Source organism: Paramacrobiotus metropolitanus, unplaced genomic scaffold (assembly GCF_019649055.1).
Source record: "Paramacrobiotus metropolitanus isolate TYO unplaced genomic scaffold, Prichtersi_v1.0 Parri_scaffold0000230, whole genome shotgun sequence".
NCBI classification, from domain to species: domain Eukaryota; kingdom Metazoa; phylum Tardigrada; class Eutardigrada; order Parachela; family Macrobiotidae; genus Paramacrobiotus; species Paramacrobiotus metropolitanus.
In genome coordinates, this window is record NW_026570450.1 from 41,386 (window position 1) to 64,535 (window position 23,150).

At 42.2% G+C, this 23,150-nt stretch overlaps 3 protein-coding genes across 3 annotated transcripts; all 3 read left to right on the forward strand.

Annotated features, from left to right (window-relative positions):
- Positions 1-1,617: 1,617 nt before the first annotated feature.
- LOC129601341 (leukocyte elastase inhibitor-like) lies at positions 1,618-3,183 on the forward strand. The gene is made up of 2 exons (XM_055500135.1): positions 1,618-2,708; positions 2,836-3,183. Exons 1-2 carry the CDS (start codon positions 1,694-1,696, stop codon positions 3,009-3,011), a joined length of 1,191 nt encoding a protein of 396 aa, XP_055356110.1. The 5' UTR covers positions 1,618-1,693; the 3' UTR covers positions 3,012-3,183.
- A 9,526-nt stretch (positions 3,184-12,709) lies between these two features.
- On the forward strand, positions 12,710-14,318 carry LOC129601347 (serpin B9-like). The gene is made up of 3 exons (XM_055500144.1): positions 12,710-12,725; positions 12,798-13,859; positions 13,989-14,318. The coding sequence occupies exons 2-3, from the start codon at positions 12,845-12,847 to the stop codon at positions 14,162-14,164; spliced, it is 1,191 nt and encodes a 396-aa protein (XP_055356119.1). The 5' UTR covers positions 12,710-12,725; positions 12,798-12,844; the 3' UTR covers positions 14,165-14,318.
- Positions 14,319-16,839: 2,521 nt separating this feature from the next.
- On the forward strand, positions 16,840-19,167 carry LOC129601357 (uncharacterized). The gene is made up of 3 exons (XM_055500156.1): positions 16,840-17,087; positions 17,887-18,062; positions 18,529-19,167. The coding sequence occupies exons 1-3, from the start codon at positions 17,012-17,014 to the stop codon at positions 19,165-19,167; spliced, it is 891 nt and encodes a 296-aa protein (XP_055356131.1). The 5' UTR covers positions 16,840-17,011.
- The last annotated feature ends 3,983 nt before the right edge of the window (positions 19,168-23,150 follow it).

The following is a 23,150-nucleotide window of genomic DNA, read 5'->3' on the forward strand; positions in this document are numbered from 1 at the left end:
TGATGCGACGTGTTGAGTGGTCAGGTGCCGGTTTTGTTGTGTGGCTGGATATGAGACCAGGCAGATGCTGTACCGGTTCTGTGTCAACACCGTGGTTAACGTGACTCGAGTAATCGTTGTTTGTGGTTATTGTTTAGGCAGCTGTTCAGGACTGTAGTGTGTTAAGCTACCTAAGTTTGTGTGTGATCATAATTAAAATGTACTTTTAGCCATTCATTGGTCGCTTAACAGTAAAATTAATGGCACCTGTACCGGCTTTTCGTAAAGACTGTTAATCCTGTCCATGCAGAAACTTCGACTGCAAGAGAAAAGATATTAAAATTATTTAGAAAACAGGGAGGTGGCTTAAATACATAAATTAACCACTGCGAAACTCTGTACTGGCGTATTACGTAAAGACTAATTAATGTATCGGTAATATCATTATTATTTATACAAACAAATATAGGATTATGATTATAAGTGGTTTTGCCGGGTAAGACAAAACCAGACAAAAGTGTATCATCAATTTTTAGGTAATCACTTACACCTGAAAGGCCACGCCACTTTGAACCCTGCTTGCACATTTGAAAAAATCTGGAACAACTACCGCGCTCGCTCTCTGTCCGAGAATACGTTCGTAAAAAATTTCACGAGACTGTGTCAATAGTGTAAACTACTGATGGTTTATGGTGGTGAATGGCCTTTACTAATTGCTAACTCAGATGCGACGCTAACCCAATCGACCTGACCACGTTGACCTTTATTAGCTAACCAAAACACAGTCACTGAACCACTGAACTACTATCAGACTGTAGAAAACCTTCCATAGAAAATATTCCACTATCCAACAGCTAAAAGGCGATAACTAACTCTCTTCACATTTGCTCTTCTTCCATCACACTCAACAGTGATCTTCCATGCATTTTACAAAACACACAAATGACACGCCTCTAAAATAATATGTACTCGTAGACAAAACATTGGACAAGTTTTTATCGACCACTTTTTAGGGATTAAAGTCCACTTAACACGGACACTTTCTGGCCACTTCCTTGGTCTTCTTCCTGTGGTTTCTCATAGGACAATCTCAGCACCCTTAGTCCCTTACATATGTACTCCGATTATTGCTGTCTGTTGTCTGTCCACAATGTACTTATACCAATCGATAAGGCAATGAAATGATTCATACACACTGATCCCTTCCGGCCATATCACGATATGACTGTCCATACAAACTGTACTTCTACCAGTCATACATACTCATGACAACTGCATTTTAAAATGGGTGATTATTAAATCAAGATTTTGTACAAATGAATTTGTACAAAATTAATCTTGGAGTGTGTAAGGCAGCTGTTAGCTGGATTTATCATGCAGTAGCGATCAGTTTCGGCAGCTAGCCAGAACTCTATCTCTTTAATCAAAATACACGTAACGAGATGTCTTTTGCAGCAGGTTTATCAAAATCCTGTTTGTACCTTCTGTTAAGCTTTAAACGTTACGAGATTCTTTCTGCTGATAATGTCCCCAGACATCCAGTTTATGACTCATGGGGGCAACAGTCGAATTAAATTAATAAACTATCTCGTTTCGACGCCGAAAGGTATGTACTGTATATCCGACTGCTGTCTGCTGGTATAATATGTAAAAACATGTTGTAAAATTGGCCAGATGGAAACACCGTCTCTACCAAAGTGGCATATCGTTCAACATGGCAAGCCGCAGTATATCGGTGAACCTGCCAAGTCTGGCGTTTAACCAGCTGTTAGACACCAACGTTGCCCAGCTGTACAGCGCGGCCACCGCCCTGAAACCTGATGGAAATCTGGCGTTGTCCCCTCTGTCCATTCTGTATGCGAGCGCGCTGATGTACATTGGCTCATCCGGATCCACTAAATCCAATTTGGACAAGAGCTTCCATTTCGACCAGTATTTCAGCAGCAATGCCGACTCCGTGCTCTCCGCCTTCTCCACATCCATGGCCAACTTTACCTCGGTCAAAACTGATGGTGATCCCTTCGTTATCAATTTGGCTAACGGTATATTTTTGCAAAAAGGCGCGCCGTTTGTCAGCAAATTCAAAGATGCCGCTGTTTCCAAATTGAAATCCGAAGCTCAGTTCAAGGATTTCCGAACCGGCGCCGAGAAAGCCCGAGGAGAAATTAACACGTGGGTGTCAGACAAGACAAACGGGCGCATTAAAGATCTGTTGCCTGCTGTCTCAGCGGATACCATTGCGATACTGGTCAACGCCCTGTACTTCAAGGGCAGCTGGGAATCCTGGGCGAAATTTGATCCCAATCTCACCGAAAAGAAGGACTTCACGCTGCTTAACGGACAGAAGACCAAGGTGGACATGATGCAGAGTTTTCAATACTCGCTTGCGTATGCTGAAGATTCTGCTTTAGATGCCAAATATATTGAGTACACCTACACGAATAACCTCGGCGCCATGCTTTTCTTGTTACCCAATAAGAAAAACGGAGTGCGCGCACTGGAAAAAAAACTAACGGCCGGCATTTTCAATACTCTGAAGAAAAAAGCTAAAGAAGAGCGAGTGTCCCTGCAGATCCCCAAGTTCAAAGTGGAAACGAGTTTCGATCTGAAGATGCTTTTGCAGAAGATCGGCGTAAAGGAGGCTTTTGATCAAAACAGCGCTGATTTCTCCAACATGACTCCGCAAAAGCCGGTGTGGATTGGCACTGCCTCGCACAAAACATTTGTCGGTAAGAGTGCATCTGTTTTAAAGAAACCGGTTACTGACAGCAAGTTATTTAATTTATTCTACAGAGAAGCCGGTTGTTGCTTACTTAATTCTGGAAATAATTAATGTATGTCTGTTTTGTTTGACAGAAATTGATGAGCAAGGCACGGAAGCCGCGGCGGCCAGTGCTTTCGAAATGATGGCCGGAGCATCATTGCAAGAAGAACCACCGAAAGAATTTATTGCCGATCATCCGTTCATCTTCGCCATCCGCCACAATCCAACCAATGCCATACTTTTCCTCGGTCGCGTGGAAACATTTTAGCGTGCGTTTGAATAGCCCGCTAAACAAATTGTTTTTTTCCAAACTTTCTTTAACGCTGGCTTGGGTAGCAAAAAAGCTTGATCAAATATTCAGCCGTTGAAAAGTCCTTAAAATTATTCGTAACTCCCTCAGCTGGATTGCGGCCATCAGCAATAAAGAATCTTAGCGTAGACCGACACCATATAATAATTGTGATATAAAAGATACACTGGCAGCAGTAAATCGTATCCAGCATAACTGATAACACGGTCATCAGACACACGGATAATGCAAAGTGTGAGCAGTAAACATTTGTAAGAGACAGAAAAGTGGATGGTGGGTGTCCCGTGAAATCGCATCCACCAATAATAAGGACCACCATGCTGCCAAAATCCGGCAGAAAGATAGATGACGTTCGGCAGAGATGCAGAATGCGGGATGGTGTGCAGTTATGGCGAGCGGCTGGGGTAAAAAGACAGTCACCTTCATTTTGATCGTTTTATTCGAAACTTCACTTTCTTCACCTTTCTTTCTTCATTTTCTTCGCTTTTTTCATTTTCACTTCCTTCACTTTCTTTACTTTCTTCACTTGCTTCGCTTTCATCACATTCTTCACTTTCGTCGCTTCACTTATTTCAGTTAGCAAATTTCTTCATTTCTTTAAGTTTTTCGCTGCTTCTCTTTCTTACGTATTGCTCCTGTGCGATACCTAACTAAAGCAAAGTGAGTTGCTCAGAATCAATTACAGAAACCTTGGTTAATGCAGTAACAAGCAGCAGTAAACATTTTGCAAAAGTGCAACACTTAACAGTACGTCGCAATAACGCAACAATAACATCTGAAAATTTGCAAATTTATATTCCTCACACCATTTTATTCTCGGCATGGAAGAAGTCGACGAAGGAACAGATCTCAGTGTCCGTTTCTTGGATAATATACCTGATGTCATGATGACAATCCGAAATCTTTGAGACGTGCTTTTCTCCCGATGGCTCGGCAGTCGGCACAATTACTTTACAGTCTACGATATTTATTAAAGTTAAAAAAAATTTATAGGCACCCATTTTCATCCCCGTATACCTTGTTTAATATTTTTTTTATTATTGTAATCCTTTATTAGTAAAATGTCAGGCCGCTTTGCAAATTTTTTCTTGAAAATATACGCTTCCTACTTACGTACATGCCGGCTTCAAAACTCTGCACTGCTTGCTGAGACATAAGTACCGGTAATCGTGTTCAGTCGTTAACAGTTTATACTCGTAAATTCTGGACAGTTGAAAACAAGTAATATCGTAATTTACTAATAATCTCTTCTGAACTTTTTTTAAACACCAACTTTTTCCCCCAGAGAGATTACTTCCATTCTTTGGAAGACGCCTTTTAACATACAGGTCTATGGGAGGCTGCTCTTGTTTTGAAGTCATCACGAACACTGATAGCATAAAATTCTTTTATTAGCCAGTAACAATACCTCGGGGTCTGTTAATAGCTTTGAAAAAGTTTGCACTAAAACATCTGCTGCTGGATTTTTTATGGATATCGTTATCAAATCGTTATTAAATGACCGCTACCCCCTTCCAATGAACACCGCTTAACTCGATACTGGCACATCAAAACGCAACTATTATAGTACTCGTATTTATATATCCGCGAGAAAAAGTTCATACAATGGAAAAGTAAGAAAAAGAAAATGACATATGTATTTTATAATTTATTTCCAAAAGTGCCCGACCTTGCCGAAGCAGGCCTTTAATCCTTGAAATACTGTACCGGTACCTATTGTACTTTACTTGTTGAAAATAGCAGTTACATTCTGTCGGCTGTCCATTCGCAAAACTAGTTACTATTATCATAAAGGTATGCAAAAAATACGGCTGGGTAAGTACGGATCGTTATTTCTAATGAAGTAAGTGAAACAAATGAAATAAGTAAAGTAAGTCAAGTAAGTCAAGTAAGTAAAGTAAGTAAAGTAAGTAAAGCAAGTAAAACAAGTAAAACAAATAAAGCAAGTAAAGTAAGTGAAGAAAGTGAAAGTAAAGTGAAGAAAAAATGAAGAACAGTGAAGAAGGTGAAGTCTCGAACAGAACGATCAAAATGAAAGTAACTGCCTTTTTACCCCAGCCGCTCGCCATATGCAGTTGTGTATCACTGCCGAACCTCATCTACCTTTCTCTTTCTGTAGGGCTTCGGCTGAAAGATGGATGCGATTTCATTGATTATCCACCGTCCTGCCGACTACAGATGTTCATTTCTATTGTGCGCATTATAAGTATGTCTCGTCTGAATGATCATAACTTTTTTTAGTCATGCAAGTAACTAACCAGAATGTTTTACCGTAGTCTAGCCGACTCTATCTGAACAGACAAGATACAGAGTAGAGAGGTCCAGCCGCGCATATGTTAAAGCCTTCGCCGATCAAAATCAGCTAGACTACGGTTTTACCGATCCAAGCATACGACTGCTACCCACAGTGCATGACAATGCCGCACGCAAATAGTGAGTGAAACACTATGATATTTTCACTACATACACTGAAAGTCTGAAGCTGGTTAAACAGTTTTAAAATGTAAATGTCACTGATCAAAAGCCGTTATTTTCCGGAAGCAATAACAATTCAAGCAGATTTTTGGCGCACTATCCTTGTCGAATCTTTTGGCTCTAAAAATTTTCAACTGCAACAACTTGATTGTTGCAGTTGAAAAAGGTGCGAAGAACGACTTCGCGACTTTTAAACATATTAAATTCCTGGATTTCTTCCTGACATCCCTCGCATCCATCGAGCCGAATACGTTTACAACCATCCCTAATCTGAAATCGCTCTTACTGGAGGATCGACTTGCATGGTATCCGCCAAGTGTAAAAGATACACCCGAATCGAAGGCGGAGATAGCGGCAATCCGCAAAATCCATTGTGACTGCGACTACGCCTGGCTGCGCAGCTGGTTGGATACCAATCCGCATCGCATCTGCTTAACGATAGGGACGAAGGCGAACTGTGCATTATCGCCAACCACCTGAGTAAACGCGTGTTCAGGTCGACAGCATTTTACGCTGTTGACTGCGCCTCGCCGACATTGTTCACGCAAATGAAGACTACTACTATAACAACGCTCTCAAGTTTTCTGTTAACGCCGCATGCAAATAACCTGTTCTTGCGACGGCCTTTAGCGGTATTTTAGATGTGGTTCTTCCTTATGCTGGTTAGAAAAATCTACCGTAATACTCTGTGATTTTCCTATGCCATAATTTATTACCATTGAAGGAGTGGTTACATCAGTAGTATTAGCCAAACCTATACAGGAGATTTAGATTTACACAGCAAGAGAAACAAGGGTATTTGGCGCCAAAATTTTTGATAAGTGCAAAAATCACCACGGACTCCTGCAGTTTAACAGGTCACATATCAGCACCGTACACTGTTCACAGTCAACGTTTTGCAGACAGCATCGGTAATAAGTTGAAGTGCAAGTAAGAAGGCTCCGTCGATTCTGTTAAAGTCATGCATTCGATCTAACCTTTTGCTGATCCTGGTTCTGCATAAGCGGTTTATTCGTTTGGGCCGAAACGCGCGTGTAGCCGGCAGGAAGGTTGACGGGTTGATGGTTGACGTTCAATGAAGGTCATCAACCTTTCTGCCAGACCTCGTCAACCTTTCCCTAAAGGTCATCAACCTTTCTGCCAGACCTCGTCAACCTTTCTCTAAAGGTCATCATCCTTTTTGCCCGAGCACAGCAACCTTTCTCTAATGGTCATCAACCTTTCTGCCAGAGCTCATCATCGTTTCTCTAAAGGTTGTTAACCTTTCTGCTGAAGGGCATCAATCTTTCTCTAAAGGTCGTCAACCTTTCTGCTGAAGGCTTCGTCTTTTAACAGAAGTCGTGCACATGTTTTGCTAAAAACACAGCACGTTTTGGCTAAACGTTTATTGTTACTGCGTTATAAAAAAATTATTATTTCGGTATTTCATTTCGACAAACTGTTGTTTCGTTTGCTTAATATGCAAAATGGATATAAGGGTAAGGCTACCAAGTATCATCCTGGCGTCGTAGCTGATTACCGCACCAGTATCCGGCAGGAAAGTGGACGGGTTGATGGTTGACTTTTGTAACCGAGAGGAAGGTAGATTGAAGAATGGTGGGCAGACAATGAAATCGCATCCACCTTCCTGCTGAAGCCAGGCAGAATGTTGGACGACTCATCCACGAATCAGCCCAAGCGCGTTCACCTTTTCTGCCAAATCATTGTTGGTTTCAACTGATCCAACAACGATGCCATTGTTTGCATTCTGGCCCATTGTGAGATGAGTGCTTGCCGCCACTTCTTCGGCAGAAAAGTAGACGCAGACATGTCAATCTATCGCTCTGCCTGTACAGCTTATAATTATAATACCTAGGGTAGTCGCTTTCTCATATCCCGAATGAATTATTTATTTCGGATATTTAAACGGAACGTTTACTAGGTACTTGAGATGTACGAAGAGCAAATTATTTACTAGAAACAAATTATTTCGGCTTGCCATGCACCTACTCAGCTGACTAATTAGTTTTTAGTAAATATTTTGTTTTCTCGCACAACGCAATGGTTAACTTTCAATTTAAATTCCCGAAATGTGCACAATTCAATTTGGATATAGAAAAACGACTAATATGGTATAGAAACTGTACAAGTAGAACAATAGACATATCTACGTCCACCTCTCTGCTAGAGCAGTGACGGCATGCATTGATCTCACAATGGGCCTGAATGCACACAATGGCGTCATTGTTCGATCAGTTAAAGCCGGCAATAATACGGCAAACAGACAGACGCGCTCCGGCAGATTGGTGGATGCGATTTGATTGTAAGTCACCTATCATTAGTGCGGGTTAAGGACGTTCAATGAAGGTAATCTACTTTTCTGCAAAGGCAATCAACCATTCCGCCAAGGTCAGCAACCTTTCCGTAAAGGGCATCAACCTTTTTGAAAGGTCATCAACCTTTTTTTAAAGGTCATCCACTAATCTACTGGCGGCATCCATTGATGAGTATGAGGCCATTGTACTCCTTTTGTTGTTTCATTGTGAGTAACACCACTGAATATGACTGTCTCGTGTACTCTCGGCTGTATGAATGATAAATATTTGCTTACACATTAAGCCTGCTGCTTGTATGTTTGATTAAACAAGCGGAATGGTTTTTCTGATGCAAGAACCAAACTAATGATATCAGTGATCAATGGTGCAGTACTTCGATCAAAGAATGCTGTCATTTGTTCCGCAGACATCACTGTTATCGTCAGTTCGAGGCGGGGTCTGGCAGAAAGGTTGATGACGGGGTCTGGCAGAAAGGCAGAAAGGTTGACGAGGTCTGGCAGAAAGGTTGATGACCTTTAGAGAAAGGTTGACGAGGTCTGGCAGAAAGGTTGATGACCTTTAGAGAAAGGTTGACGAGGTCTGGCAGAAAGGTTGATGACCTTCATTGAACGTCAACCATCAACCCGTCAACCTTCCTGCCGGCTACAGACGCCCATTTACGCATAGTAGTAGTTTGACGATTGGGAGCACCCGTATGCCAACCGCACGTTTGTCGCTGCGGATCCGCAGTAGATACTGGATAGTCTCGGTCACCACGGCCTGGTGTGTAAGCTGGCAAAGGGAAGACACGGTACTCATGCTGTGTTGAACGCTGCAACAAAAAGAGCCCTGAATTCCGCTAGAGTGCCGTCGACGCTTGAGCCGTCGGGACTGGATAGAGGAGATGGGAAGAGGCCGGACGGAGTTACTGCTTTTCCCTGGCGCAATGAGAAACCGTTGGTATGGGATGACACTGTTGCCGATACCTTCGCCCAAACCTACATAGGCAACGTCAAGTGTTCCAGGAAGTGCAGCGGAAGTAAGAGAGAATCAGAAGTTACGGAAGTACGATAGACTCGCGGATCGCGACGTAGTACAACCACTGGCTTTTGAAACTACGGGAACCTTTGCACCGCTACCAAAGAAATTTTTCAAAGATCTGTCAAGAAAGATTTGCGAATGTAGGGGAAACCCTCGGTCGGGAGAGTTTCTGCGTCAGAGAATCAGCATTGAGATGCAACGCGGAAGTGCTGTGTATGTCCTCGGAACATTAAATGAGATGCGAGACAACGAGGACGTTTTTCTAGCTTTTAGATTGGCTGATCGGGAATGATTAGTTTCCGATGTTGTTTTTCTTGGCAGCCCTGCTGTGATTCTGTTATTATTGTAATAAATGTTCAATTACAAAAACATCCTGGTTTTGTTGTGTGACATAACAGATATATGTGACGATCAGAAATTCTGCATCCTGCTGATTTGCCCACTAAAGGTGAGGAAAGCCAGCAGGTGTGAGGGATACCGGAAATTAGTTCCAGGAATATTAATGAAAGCAATATTTTTTTGTTCTGGTGCATAGTTTGTACTCGTACCCTGATACTTTATTAAAGGTTTATCGTATATTTTAAAAGATTTTAAAACAAGAGTAGATTTTAAAACCAGAGCATACAAGCAGCCAATAACGTTCTTTAAATTCAATAATTTACTAATACGGGTATCTCTGGTCGTTATTTCTCCAAAAAGTTCGTGTCAGATACGGTATATTGATAAGCGCCGCGCAAAGTGTCTTCGGCAAAAGTATCAGCAGCAAGCTAACAAAGATCTGTCGTTGTGATCTTTTGCTGAAAGTGTAGAAATGGCTTATCCAGTTTGTACCCGAAAGCCAGCACATCGCCTTGCATTAATATAATGAAAAGCAGAAACCCGATGCGATTGCTAAGTTTGCTAGTCGGGTTGCACGGCTTGTGGAATTTCGCTGTTGGTTAGTGATGGAATTGGACAGTAATGTAGGTTTGACCGCGCATGTCTCACGAAATTTCGGAAATAACCTCCGGTTGGAATTTTTGTAGCTCAAAGTGATTACCCTGTATTCGACGGGCAGTCCGTAAGTGAAGCAGAATGCCACAAATTACCGAAAAACCGGTTCTGGGAAAGGATGAAGATGTGAAGCGATTCCCATGAAATGCTGACCAAAGTCAATGCTACTGTTAATTTGTTGGAGTGCAGTTCGACTACAGCTGACCAGGTAAAGCGTAAGCTATTTATTAAAGCGTGGCTGAATTTTTTAAAGATTAAAATTTAATCATACCAATACTTTGATTTGACCTTAAAACTTTATAGTTCTTTGTACGTATAAATGAAGATCTACCTCGAATAACCTACAATACGTTTGCAGTAGTTTTGAACACAACCACAAGTATTTCGCGTGCAAACCCAAACTGTGCAGTCATACTCACTGCCAGAGTGTCCCACAGTGAAATGTTTTCAGTGCATACAAACTGTGTCCTGAAGCGGTCGATCCCATTAAGAAGCAAATCATTGAATTGTATTTTAGGCAATGCAGAGATGAGTCAAGTACATCTCGTATTGGTGCTCTACCCTTATCGAATCTTTTCCACTTGCAACTCTATGGCTGCAATGACCTGGTGGTCCGGAAAAACGACTTTGCACCTTTGAAACACTGGAAATTCCTAGATTTTTTGCTGACTTGCATCGCATCCATTGAACCGCTGTGTAATGTGTCACTTTCGGTTTTATTGGACTTGTTCCGCGGCGACGGCATTAACACAGCCCGAAGACTGTTCCACCAGAAAGGTTATACCAGAAAGGTCTTTCATGTGCAACTGCACGTGTTTACCTTTCTGCAGTAGTGGCCCATCACTTAATAAACGGACATAGCGATCCCGTTCCGGACAAGCGTTTTTGGCGTTCATGTTTTCCGGGTGGATGAGAATCCGTGGGCAACCAATTCGTAAACGAGACGGAATTACTCTGGACAAGCTAACTCTTCTACTGCGCTATATTTCTTCTTTGCCTGTTCCTCCGCACACTATTGCTATGCTTCGCGCTGCCTGATCACTCAGCCCTGATGTCTTTCTTTCTATGGCTTTCTTCGAGTTTCCGAATTTTGTGCACCAAAGCAAGCAGTTGTTTCCAGTTCAACTCTCCTAAGATCTGACATAGTTTTTTCTGATCGCTGCATCCGGATTTTTTTTAAAGATCTCGAAATCTTCTCAGCTGACTCCTGTCACCGTTCTCATTCCTAGCCTGCACAACGAAACCTGCCCAGTGCTTAACTGTCGTACTTTTCTTTCTTTTCGCGATCGTGTTCATACTCCTACGTCTCCTTTATTCCTTTTCCCTGATGGATCATTTCTAACGCGTCAATATCTGTCTTCATTATTGAAACGAAGTCTTGGCCAAGCGTATTCTTCTCACTAGATAAGAATTGGTGCAGCCTCCACAGCAGCCATTGCCGGAATTCCTGCAGAGCAAATCCGCATGCTCGGACGTTGGTCGAGTGATGCAGTTTATCGTTATATTAAGTCTGATGTTTGTCATATTTCCAGATTGCTTATTCGGATGTCGTCTGTGCAGTAACCGGTCTACATTAAAATATTTTCCTCATTCGTTTTTTCTTCCGCTCCGGGTTGGGGGTTGCGTTCCGTTTGGGGTGTCCGGTGCGGTTTGTGTTGATTTGCCAAGCGACCTGCGGTTGCCTTTCGTCGCCAGTGCACCGTACGGACATTGCGCGGCGTAGACGACAAGCCCCGGTATCCTCAAGCGGCAAAGGTTTACTTCCGAGAGCTCGATAAGCGTTAATTTTCCATTAACGCGCCATGCAACTGACCTTTACAGTGCTCACAACGTGTACGTTGTGTTTGAAGTGGCGCTTTCTTTTGGTAATTTGAAAAATTAAGTTGTCTCTGTGTAATTTTTCAACGTCATCGTTTGTAATCGATAATTTTACTCCCCTATTGTCGGCTTGCTGCATTTATGAGGTTTCTGCAGTATGAGAAATAAAGATACTGTAACTCGGTGCCGTTATACTTCCGGTACGTGAAACAACCTCGAGAGGTACAGAAGATTTGCGCACTTATTTTACAATTATATCCTTACAATCAACTATAACCGTTCTACCAACTACATCTGAAAGTAATTTATTGGGCAAAAGCCATCAGTGTAACAAAAAGTGCATTCGCGTAATAATACTTAAAATGATAGAAATTTAATGATATACTACATCTTATACATATCTTATACATTATACTACATCTTGTATATATCTGTTTGCGAGAGGTCCCTGATTATTCTGAACCAGCAGTTGTTCCTGATGGTACGAGGACCACACACATGGCAAGGACCACACAAGGCAAGGACCACACCACACAAGGCAAGGACCACACTCGTATCCAGACAAGGCAAGACCTCGCATATCAAAGTCTACGAGACTCCGACAAGAAAGATGCCAGTGCAGACAAGGTCACAACATCAAAATCTATCAAATTCTAACCACGAAAATCAGTCATGAGCCGACATGTCAATTACTCGATCGATAAACCGGCTAAGAGAGGAGAAAGCGGATGTTGCGATGAATAAGCAGATAAAATGGAAACGCAAAAAAATCAAGGCGAAAAAAGACTTTCGCAGGCAGGAAAGGTGACAGACGTGGTTGATAGTGCTGAAGCTGGTGGACTGTCAGGGAGAAAGATAGCGCTGCAGTACTGCAAATCACCCCTTGCGAACCGTTGGGACTCAACGTAACGAGATGTCTGGTTTATCCGGTTTGTACCTTTAATTAGGCTTTAAAAGTTACGAGAGTCTTTCTGCTGATAATGTCTCAAGACATCCAATTTGACTCATGGAGGCAGCAGTCGAATAAATTACCATGTTTCGACGCCGAAAGGTATGTAACACCTGTATATTCTATTGCTGTCTGCTGGTATAATATGCATGAACATGTTGTAAAATTGGCCAGATGGAAACATCGTCTCTGCCAGCGTGGTACTCTGTATATCGTTCAACATGGCAAGCCGCAGTATATCGATCAACCTACCAAGCCTGGCATTCAACCAGCTGTTAGACAACAACGTAGCTCAGCTGTACAGCGCGGCCACCGCCCTGAAACCTGATGGAAATCTGGCAGTGTCCCCTCTCTCCATCCTGTACGCCAGTGCGCTGATGTACATCGGCTCATCCGGATCCACTAAATCCAATCTGGAAAAAAGCTTCCATTTCGACCAGTATTTCAGCAGCAATACCGACTCCGTACTCTCCGCCTTCTCCACGTCCATGGCCAACTTAACCTCGGTTAAAACCGATGGGGGTCCCTTCGTTATCAACTTGGCTAATGGAATATTTTTGCAAAAAGGTTCGCCGTTCGTCAACAAATTTAAAGATGCCGGTGTCTCCAAACTGAAATCCGAGGCACAGTTCAAGGACTTCCGAACCGGCGCCGAGAAAGCCCGGGGAGAAATTAACACGTGGGTGTCTGACAAGACTAACGGGCGCATTAAAGATCTACTGCCTTCTGTCTCAGCGGATGCCATTGCGATACTGGTCAACGCCCTGTACTTTAAAGCCAGCTGGGAATCCTGGGCGAAATTTGATCCCAGTCTTACCGTAAAGATGGATTTCACACTGCTTAACGGACAGAAGACCAAGGTGAACATGATGCAGAATTTTCTATACTCGCTGGCGTATGCTGAAGATTCTACTCTGGATGCCAAATACATTGAATACACCTACACGAATAACCTCGGCGCCATGCTTTTCTTGTTACCCAATAAGAAAAACGGACTGCGCGCACTGGAGAAGAAATTAACGGCCGGTATTTTCAATACACTGAAGAAAAAAGCCAAAGAAGAGCGAGTGTCCCTGCAGATCCCCAAGTTCAAAGTGGAAACGAGTTTCAATCTAAAGACGCTTTTGCAGAAGATCGGCGTAAAGGAGGCTTTCGATAAAAACAGTGCTGATTTCTCTTACATGACTCCGCAAAAGCCAGTGTGGATTGGCGCTGCCTCGCACAAAACATTTGTCGGTAAGAGTGCATCTGTTTTAAAGAAACCGGTTACTGACAGCGAGTTATTTAATTTATTCTACAGCGAAGCCGGTTGTCACTTACCGATTTTGGATAATTAATGTTTTTGTTGCCTGTTTTGTTTGACAGAAATTGATGAGCAAGGCACAGAAGCCGCAGCTGCCAGTGCCTTTGAAATGCCGGAAGGAGCATCAATGCAAGAAGAGCCGCCGAAAGAATTTGTTGCCGATCATCCGTTCATCTTCGCCATCCGCCACAATCCAACCAATGCCATACTTTTCCTCGGTCGCGTGGAAATTTTTTAGCGTGCGTTTAAATAGCCCGCTAAAGAAAATGTTTTTTTTCCAAACTTACTTTAACGCTGGCTTGGGTAGAAAAAGCTTGACCAAATATTCAGCCGTTGCAAAGTTCTTAAAATTATTCGTAACTCCCGCAGCTGGATTGCGGCTATCAACAATAAAGAATTTTAGCGTAGACCGACACCATATATTATGATATAACAGATACACTGGCAGCAGTGCAGCAGTCACACACACACACACACACACACGGATAATGCAAAGTGTGAGCGGTAAACACTTGTAACAGACAGAAAAGTGGATGGTGGTTGTGTATCACTACCGAACCTAATCTACCTTTCTCTTTCTGTCGGGCTTCGGCTGAAAGATGGATGCGATTTCATTGATTACCCACCTTCCTGCCGACTACAGATGTTCATTTCAATTGTACGCATCAGTATGTCACGTCTGCATGATCATAACTTTTTTTAGTCATGCAAGTAACCAGAATGTTTTACCGATCCAGGTATACAACTGCTGCTCACAGTGCATGACAATGGCGCACGCACATACTACAGTAATCAGTATCTTCGTTATTTATTAGATACATTTTCTGTGCTGTACGCTTTTATGTTCATTGTGCGCCCGTATACCACAAGAAACGCCCAAAACATCCTATGACTTTATTGTAATATCATTATTAGTATTTCGACCAGACTTGAAGTCCCTTCGGGGTGGTCTGCTCTTGTGCCGCAATAATAATAACAATAATTATTATTATTAGTAATATCATTATTACTACTATTCGGAGTCTTGGATCAAATCCATATCGATACATCACGCTGTTTATAGTTTTCTTTGTAGTGGGACTCACGTTAATCCCTCCTCGGACATCCGAAACGATTTGGCATATTTATAACGGCACTTCTTTATCTAAAAATACAGTTCCCACAAGTCTGCACACTGAGTGCACTTTCCTGTACTGTGTACTCATGTACAGTACATAGGGTATGCGATTCCCGTAAACATTAAGACGAGAGGTACCCAACATATGGTTAAATTGGTACACCCCCCGTGCTGCATATTGTTGGAAAGAGCGTTTCGTGATCTACAACCCGACACCAGCATAGTTTATTAAAATTTTAAATTGAAAGAGCTATTTGGACGTTAAACAGCAGTACAACAGAAAGTTGCCAAAAGCGCTCCGTTACAGCAGTGGCCTGTCGGTCAGTTTAGTGGGCAATGGGCAGCGATCGGGCCTGCCGCCTGCTAGCGCTCCTGAACTCGTGCGTCTTCCTGGTTATCTCTCTCTCCCCGCTCACAAAGAATAAGTAGGCCATCAAACTGGCAACGATGCGAGTAGTGATGCACCTGACAACAAATATCCTACACGGCAAGAGTTGAACCAAGGTTGAACTTTAAAATAAGTATTCTAAGTTCATTGGCATTTCAAAACAGGAGTAGAAGTTTTCACAAGAAAGCAATTAAAGGTATGCTTATATTCAAGTGGCTTATTCACATTTTAATAACAAAATACGCGCTTTGTGCCGTAGGTCAAAACCTTGCTTAGTTCATTCGAAACTTAGGAATTACTCCTAAGCTAACAAAAATTATTACATCCGTGCAGTCTTTCCTGTTAAAGCCAGTAGGTAGCGAATTATTTGATACGTTTTGATAGTACTTATTACATTGTTACGTTTTGCTTGGTATTATTGGTAAAAAGTACTAAGGCACGAAAATGAGATGACAACAGGTTTGCACTTAGCAAGCAGTTTGCTTCGGGTCTATTCGCTATCGTAGTTCGGGAAAGACACTGAAAAGAGATGAAAAGGTTCGAGCAGGATACACAGTATGCGGGTTTCTATATGACGCGTCTCATTTGCTTTTCGCCACATGGCCCGGTTTGTATGCAATCGGCCATTGTGGTCAAACAGTCTTCGTGGTCTGACCGGCTGACCGAATGGCTACCGGCAGGCTGGCAGGCAGAATACTCTGTGCGTGGCTTCAGTGGTCACTTGCCTGTTGTACTGAACTTTGACGCGATAGTGGCTTCCAATTTATCAAGTCCAAGAAGATATTCCTGTTACAGTGTACATTGTCGGCATCAAAGTGAACAGGAAGACAACTACTCGCTCTATCCGTTGCACTAATTTTCATCTCGATGTGACGTCGGGTTCGCCCGGAATTTCGGTTTAAAATTTTGTTTTTGATATTTCAATGGCGTTTTTTTCGAATTTTTCAAAACCCTACCAGCAACGGATAGTCGACATCAAGATCTATCATAAGACGACATATCGTCCTAACCGGATGTATAGTGAATATTTTCACCGGGGTCGAAGCTAAAAATTAATTTCCCCATTATTTTGTTAATGACCCTACAAAACTTCCCAAAAATATTAGTAGATGATAGCACAACATCTTGGTGGCGTACGGCAGTAGTTAAATTGACCGTACATTTACCACCGCGTGCACACAAAAAATTAGCGCAAGGGGACCATATGCTGGGTACCCCTCGTCTTAACCGCTTTACTGTCGCTGGTTTTATCAAGCAGTAGCAATCAGTTTCTTCAGCGAGCCAGAACTCTATCTGTTAAATCAACTTCACCATGCTACAATATACTCGATATACAACTAGTATTTTGCTTAAATGGTTTACTCATTTATTTGCTCAGGCTGATGTTCCTGTAAAATAGTGTGTCAGATTTAAGCACCGGGCACTGGTTAAAGTCGCGAGTGTCGAAAAAATACTAAGAGTACGGTTTAAGCCACCAAAGTTCCATTGTTTTTTAAGTTTTCTTTCGGTCTAACTTTTTGCTGATATTGCATTAACGGTTTAATAAGCAACCGAAAACGCAGAACAACTTTTACATTAAGATGGTGAAAATCACGGTGTCGTTGCGATTGTTAATTTTGCTAGTCGGACTGCAGTTATTAAGGAATTGCGCTGCAGGTCAGTCATGAACACGTATCGATGTTAAATTTACTCGCACTACATATTGAATACTGGCACCGCGACATTTCGCCGCCGACAACTCGTCGCAGGACTTTTGGTCGCTGAGATTTCGCCGCAAGGTCATCACGCCCTGCGACGTTTCGTCGCCGGACATTTAACCGGCAGGACATTACGCCGCGAGACATTTCGTCGTCCGGCCGTTTCGATGCCGAGACATTTCGCCGCAGGGCTGTTTTGACGAAAAGTCCATTTTAGCAGGAAAACATTTAAAATACGAAGGTTAAGAACCATAAGAAAACCTTAAGAAAACTAAGAATAACCTAAGAATATGTAACCTCAGAATAACCTAAGAATACCCTAAGAATGACCTAAGAAACCTAAGAATAACCTAAGAAACCTGAGAATAGCCTAAGAATAACCTAAGACTAACCTAAGAATATCCTTAGAAGAACTTAAGAAGCCCAAAAGACTTAAGAAAACCTCCCAAGAAACCCGGAAAACCTGCAAAATTAAGCGTGTCGAATGCTTTTGCGGCGAAGTGTCCGCGACCAGAGTACGTCTTGCGTCAGAATGTCGCAAAGTCAAAATGTTTCAATGCTAATTGTCCCTAACCGAAGTGTCCCAGCGTCAAAATGTCCCGCGGCGAAATTTCTTCGCGGCGAAAAGTCGTGCGTCGAATTTAATTGCGGCGAAATGTCACACTCCCAAATGTCCGGGTGCGTGAATACTACTGATGCAGTCGCAACGAAAGGTTGAATTTTGTCAGCGTACGACTGATATTCGCGTTTTGTCGTAGCTGAAGGAGACTTCCCTGTATTTGAGGGGCGGCCTATTAGTGAAGCAGAATGCAACAACTTACCGAAAAACAACTGCTGGAAAGGGATGGTGAACTGTCGTGTATCGTATGCAAAACTGAAGAGGGTGATAGGAAGTGTCATGACATTGGAGTGCTACGGAAATGCAACTGATCGGGTAAGGCGTACGTTACAAAGCGTGATGGAATTTTCAAAATGCAAAATCGTCTGCCAGCTCTGCCTGGTCTTTAAGCTATCTATGCAAGCTATGTATACGTATTGTACACGACGCTACGCATATTTCAAAATATACTGTATTATTTTGAATTGTAGTATGAAATACGATGAATATATCAAAACATTAAGGAGTCTATCAAAATTTATTGTATGATGATCCTTATTACAATCTATGACTAGAAACTTTCTCTTGAGAACTTTTTGTTATCCACATGGGCGTAGCCAAAGAACGTGCCTTGTGTACAGGTAGCAAATGCAAATCTGCTACCAAGTTTCCTTGACCGCTTGTATTGTAAAAATATTACTGATAGCGCCTGTTATTCATTTAAATTGTTAGACCGCAGACATTGTATTAAAAGATATACGGCGTGATGACCATTGACCAATGACCTTTTGTATTTGTACAGGAGTATCTGGACACAACCACAAGTATTTCCCTCTCTAACCGAAACCGCGCAGTTGAAGCGTTCTACAGCGAAAAGTTCGATTCTTACAAACTGTCTTCAGAAGCTGTCGCACCCATCCAGAAGCAAATCATTGAGTTGCATTTTCTGAATTGCAAAGACCAGTCAAGTACATCCCGCATTGGCGCACTACCCTTGTCGAATCTTTTGGCTCTACAAATTTTCAGCTGCAATAACTTGATTGTTAAGAAAAATGACTTTGCGCCTTTTAAACATATTAAATTCCTGGATTTCTTCCTGACATCCTTCGCATCCATCGAGCCGAATACGTTTACAGACCTCCCTCAGCTGAAGTCGCTCTTACTGGAGGCAGAGTCGAAGGCAGAGATAGCGGCCATCCGCAAGATCCACTGTGACTGCGATTACGCCTGGCTGCGCAACTGGCTGGATGCCAATCCGCATCTGCTCAGCGATCGGGACGAGGGCGAGTTGTACATCATCGGCAACCACCTGAGCAAACGCGTTTTCAGGTCGACAGCATTTTATGCTGTTGACTGCGCCTTGCCGACATTGTTCATCGCGAATGCGGACTATGACTATAACAACGCTCTCAAGTTTTCTATTAACGTTGCATGCAAATAACCTTTTCTTGAGCCTGCCTTTAGCGGTATTTTAGATGTGATTCTTCCTCATACTGGTTAGAAAAATGCAATACGTACTGTGTGATTTTTCTATGCCAAGAATTTATTGCGACGGAGAACACCAGAATTTAATCTCAGTTCGCTTATCTTCTTCTGCGTATGACACCACACCGTTTCCCGGTTGGCTTGTATCAACCTCCGTCACAGCCTTATCAGTATGCATTGTAATTTCGTTGCTGTAACTTCAAACTCAGAGACCGCATCTTGTGGCGGAAATTAGTAGCATATGGGTCTCTGCGGGTCACGCTGCAAATTGTGTATATATAGAGTGTAAAGATTCAATCGATTTAACTGGATTTGTCATGAAGTGGTGATCGGTTTCGGCAGCTAGCCAGAACTGTATCTTTCAAATCAGTTTATACACAGTGCTATAATACGTACATAACTACGGTAGCTTCCTTTTGAAGTTTAAAATTTAGGGTGAGACTGCAGGCACCCCTTTCACCCCGGTTTGCTATAAGCACCCCCTTTTGCACCCTGTTTTACTATAGGCACCCCTTTTCTATTAGATAATTCTCGCACCCCCTCTTTTTCCGCGGACTATAGGCACCCATTTTTAGTTTTTTTCCCGAGCAGTGACTAAAATTTTTTGAAAGTTTTTTTTTTGTTGACAAAGATTTTTTGACGATCTGATATGACTTGGTCAGGTATCACATAAAAAGGTGTACTAGCCTACTAGGCACTCCATCCGACAATGAGCCGCCTTCAGATCGTCTGATAACGGGGGTGAAAGGGCGTGCCTATAGCCATTTTCTAAAATTTAACGTGGTACTCGTACATACGTTCTCGGTGACTGCCAAAACAACGTATCAGAATGAGATAAGTTCTGGACATTGCAACTGTTTAAAATCATAAAAAAGTACCTCTTTTTGGCTAACAAGGTTCCGTTGCATTTTTAGAAGTTATTATATGGTCCAAGTAAAAGATAACACCATGAGCTATAACCTGCGGAAGCCGGCACGGATCGAGGTTGCACGGGCAAAGAGAGTAATCGGAGAGAAGACTTTGGAAATGCGTATAAGGCGTCTTTTTGATAAAATTCTTGCTGTTAACTCTAAAATTCTCGATGCCAGTTCTGTACCTGCCTTTAAATTTCTACTCAAATCTGTGGATCTGTCTTAGTTCTTCACTTGCATTTAAAACTGTTTTTTGTTCGACCAGACTTGAAGTCCCCTTGGGGTTGTCTGCTCTTGTGCCGTAATAATAATAATAATTCTTTAAGTGCGACCTTTTTCTGACATTGTATAAATAACTTTCTATACATTCAGTTTATTACTGACCGTAACATACCCTATACCTGACCACCCCATACCGTAACATGATGGAAAGCAGGGTGTCGTTGCGATTGTTGATTTTGGTTGTTGGCCTGCAACTATTACGGAATTGCGATTGCGGTTGCTTTCACAATGAACTTGTTACATAATATTATAATATTGCAAATATTAATCCATACACAGAACTAATTTCAAAGCTCGTACCACATGACTTCCTTGTGTCTACTTGTACTACGTACATCTGCAGAAATGTTCGCGCTAATACAGAATAGTTTGTAGCAATAAATCATGCAGGCCTTTTTACGAAACAACTTTACGATCTCATTGTCAGCTTTGTAGTATTGCAAGACGTCAGCAAAGGTAGCAGTGTATAAAACGACCTTTAAAATTCGGCACATCTACATCACACGTTATCTGTATACTGAACGGTAAAGGCGTGTTGTCTAGTGGCATTAATTTGTTTCTGTAGTTTCTGTAATAATAATTAAAATCGAAAATATTTTTACAAATGATACGAACACTTGTCCGTTAATTAATAGTACTGCAACCTTGCGAGAGATTGGACAAAGTACCGACCTAAAAACAGCGGGAATATAATGGTAGTGATGTGATTAGCCTGGAACTGTTTTTTACACAATCGGTAATGCACGAAAAAAAATTGAATAAACTTCGGAGACTTTTAAATATTTGAAAAGCCGGGAGGCATATGGGCATTGCTGCCAGTTAGCTGGGCTGATCACAAGAGTCCAAGAGTCTGATAATCCTCTTCGAATATACCGTTTAATCCAGTGGGGGAGCACACTTACAATCTTGCATACATATTATTTATGCTAATACGGTGCTGCTAAGAATTTAAAATATTCATCCAGTTTCGCGAATCCCTGTATTGTATACTAGTGACACTACCCTTTCCAGTACAGTACATACACTGAAATTCTGTCATATACTGAAATTCCATTCATCAGTTATTTAACCTTGGTGACCCTTTTCGGCACCGCGATTTATGGACTGAACTCGTTTCTGCGCAGACTTTTCCTTAAAACTGTACAGAAATCACAAGGTAGACGTAACAAACAAAACAGCCGTCTTAATGCTCCGCTCCTTTTTAGTAATTAAGGGAAGTGGCCCGGTACATGGTACCAAATTCGTGTACGTGCACGAAAACTTTCGCTTTCGCGCACTCCCAAACACATTTTTGTTTCGGTTTATGACGTTTTGTAGCCAGAAGATTTGTATACACTGGCGTAAAAACCGTTTGTGCGCGCAACATCCGGTTCGGGAGTTATGGCTGTTAAAAAATTCCAAAAAGTGTAAATGCATTCAGGTGTACCAAAAGTCTCATTATGGACCGATCTCCCTCAAATTTTGCACGTAAATGCGCATGTCTATGAAGATCGTTTTTACACCGATCCAGACTTCCATGATTTTTTTCAAATTTTAAAATGAATTTTAAAATTTTTGAAATTCATTTTAAAATTTGTAAAACATGCTAGAACAGTGGATCGGTGTAAAAACGTTCTTCGTGGTTACGTGCATTTACGTGCAAAATTTGAAGGAGATCGGTCCATAATGAGACTTTTGGTACACCTGAACGCATTTAAACTTTTTGGAATTTTCTAACAGCCATAGCTTCCGAACCGGATGTTGCGCGCACAAACGGTTTTCACGCCAGTGTATGCAAATCTTCTGGCTACAAAACGTCAGAAACCGAAACAAAAATGTGTTTGGGAGTGCGCGAAAGCGAAAGTTTGTGTGCATGTACACGAATTCGGTACTATGTACCGGCCCACTTCCCTTAAGTGTACCGTTGATGGTTCCGGTTCCTGGGCAGTTATGCTAATCGGATATCCCAGCGATAGGAAGAACAGTTATAACGTTATAATCCGCATGTCCATTCTCAGTTTTCATCAACAGTGTCAGAGTGTTGTGCGTAGTGCACAGGATATTGGCGTGTTCGCCTCACCATTACTGGATCGGCTCACCATTTGCCATTCTGCGCACATGCTAAAGCATGTTTTGCCATTCGAGTGCCAGCCTAGGAACCGTTAACATCGTTTCCTAGCTTTCTATGGTTTCATGCCCTTTTCTCGCCTTAGATTTGTTTCTGATGTCCTTTTCTAGACTTTATTTCTGTGAAATAAAGTGATCTTTTCGAGGAGTCGTGTTTTCGTTGTGTTTTCTCTATGCAGCGCGAGCGCTTCTCCGAGAACAGTCTTCGCTGTAATCCTCATAACACAATATTGTCGCCCCAAACGCAACACTAATCCCTGAATTACGGATCGGCTTCAGTTAATTTTTCCCTAATCCCATTTGACAACCGTTTTCCACTCCACTGAAAGACTGTTTACGCCACAGCAGTTAGGAAAAACAAACCAATGCTTGCGGTTTGCGATCATTAGGCGGGACAAACTGTTTAGAAATAGAAGAGCACTTTCCAAAAAAGCCGACTAGATGAATCCCGTTGCGGAAAACATCATGTCCTCGGGTTCTTGGACTGCACGTGCACCGTCATACAAACGGAGAAGCTCCAGCATCTGCGCGTGTTGGGCGCGTTGCCGTCCGACTTCCAGCGCCGGCGCACTTGTTGCACGTATCCATGCACCGTATTTTCACGTCTGGAGGAAGCTGTATGTAAAGCTGTTCTTACCGA

Excerpts from the sequence above, each read along its gene's own strand:
- LOC129601341 (XM_055500135.1), top strand. The coding sequence starts at position 1,694 with ATGGCAAGCCGCAGTATATCGGTGAACCTGCCAAGTCTGGCGTTTAAC. Across the intron at positions 2,709-2,835 it reads CTCGCACAAAACATTTGTCG|AAATTGATGAGCAAGGCACG; the intron begins GTAAGAGTGCAT and ends TTTGTTTGACAG.
- LOC129601347 (XM_055500144.1), top strand. The coding sequence starts at position 12,845 with ATGGCAAGCCGCAGTATATCGATCAACCTACCAAGCCTGGCATTCAAC. Across the intron at positions 13,860-13,988 it reads CTCGCACAAAACATTTGTCG|AAATTGATGAGCAAGGCACA; the intron begins GTAAGAGTGCAT and ends TTTGTTTGACAG.
- LOC129601357 (XM_055500156.1), top strand. The coding sequence starts at position 17,012 with ATGGTGAAAATCACGGTGTCGTTGCGATTGTTAATTTTGCTAGTCGGA. Across the intron at positions 17,088-17,886 it reads ATTAAGGAATTGCGCTGCAG|CTGAAGGAGACTTCCCTGTA; the intron begins GTCAGTCATGAA and ends GTTTTGTCGTAG. Across the intron at positions 18,063-18,528 it reads ACGGAAATGCAACTGATCGG|GAGTATCTGGACACAACCAC; the intron begins GTAAGGCGTACG and ends GTATTTGTACAG.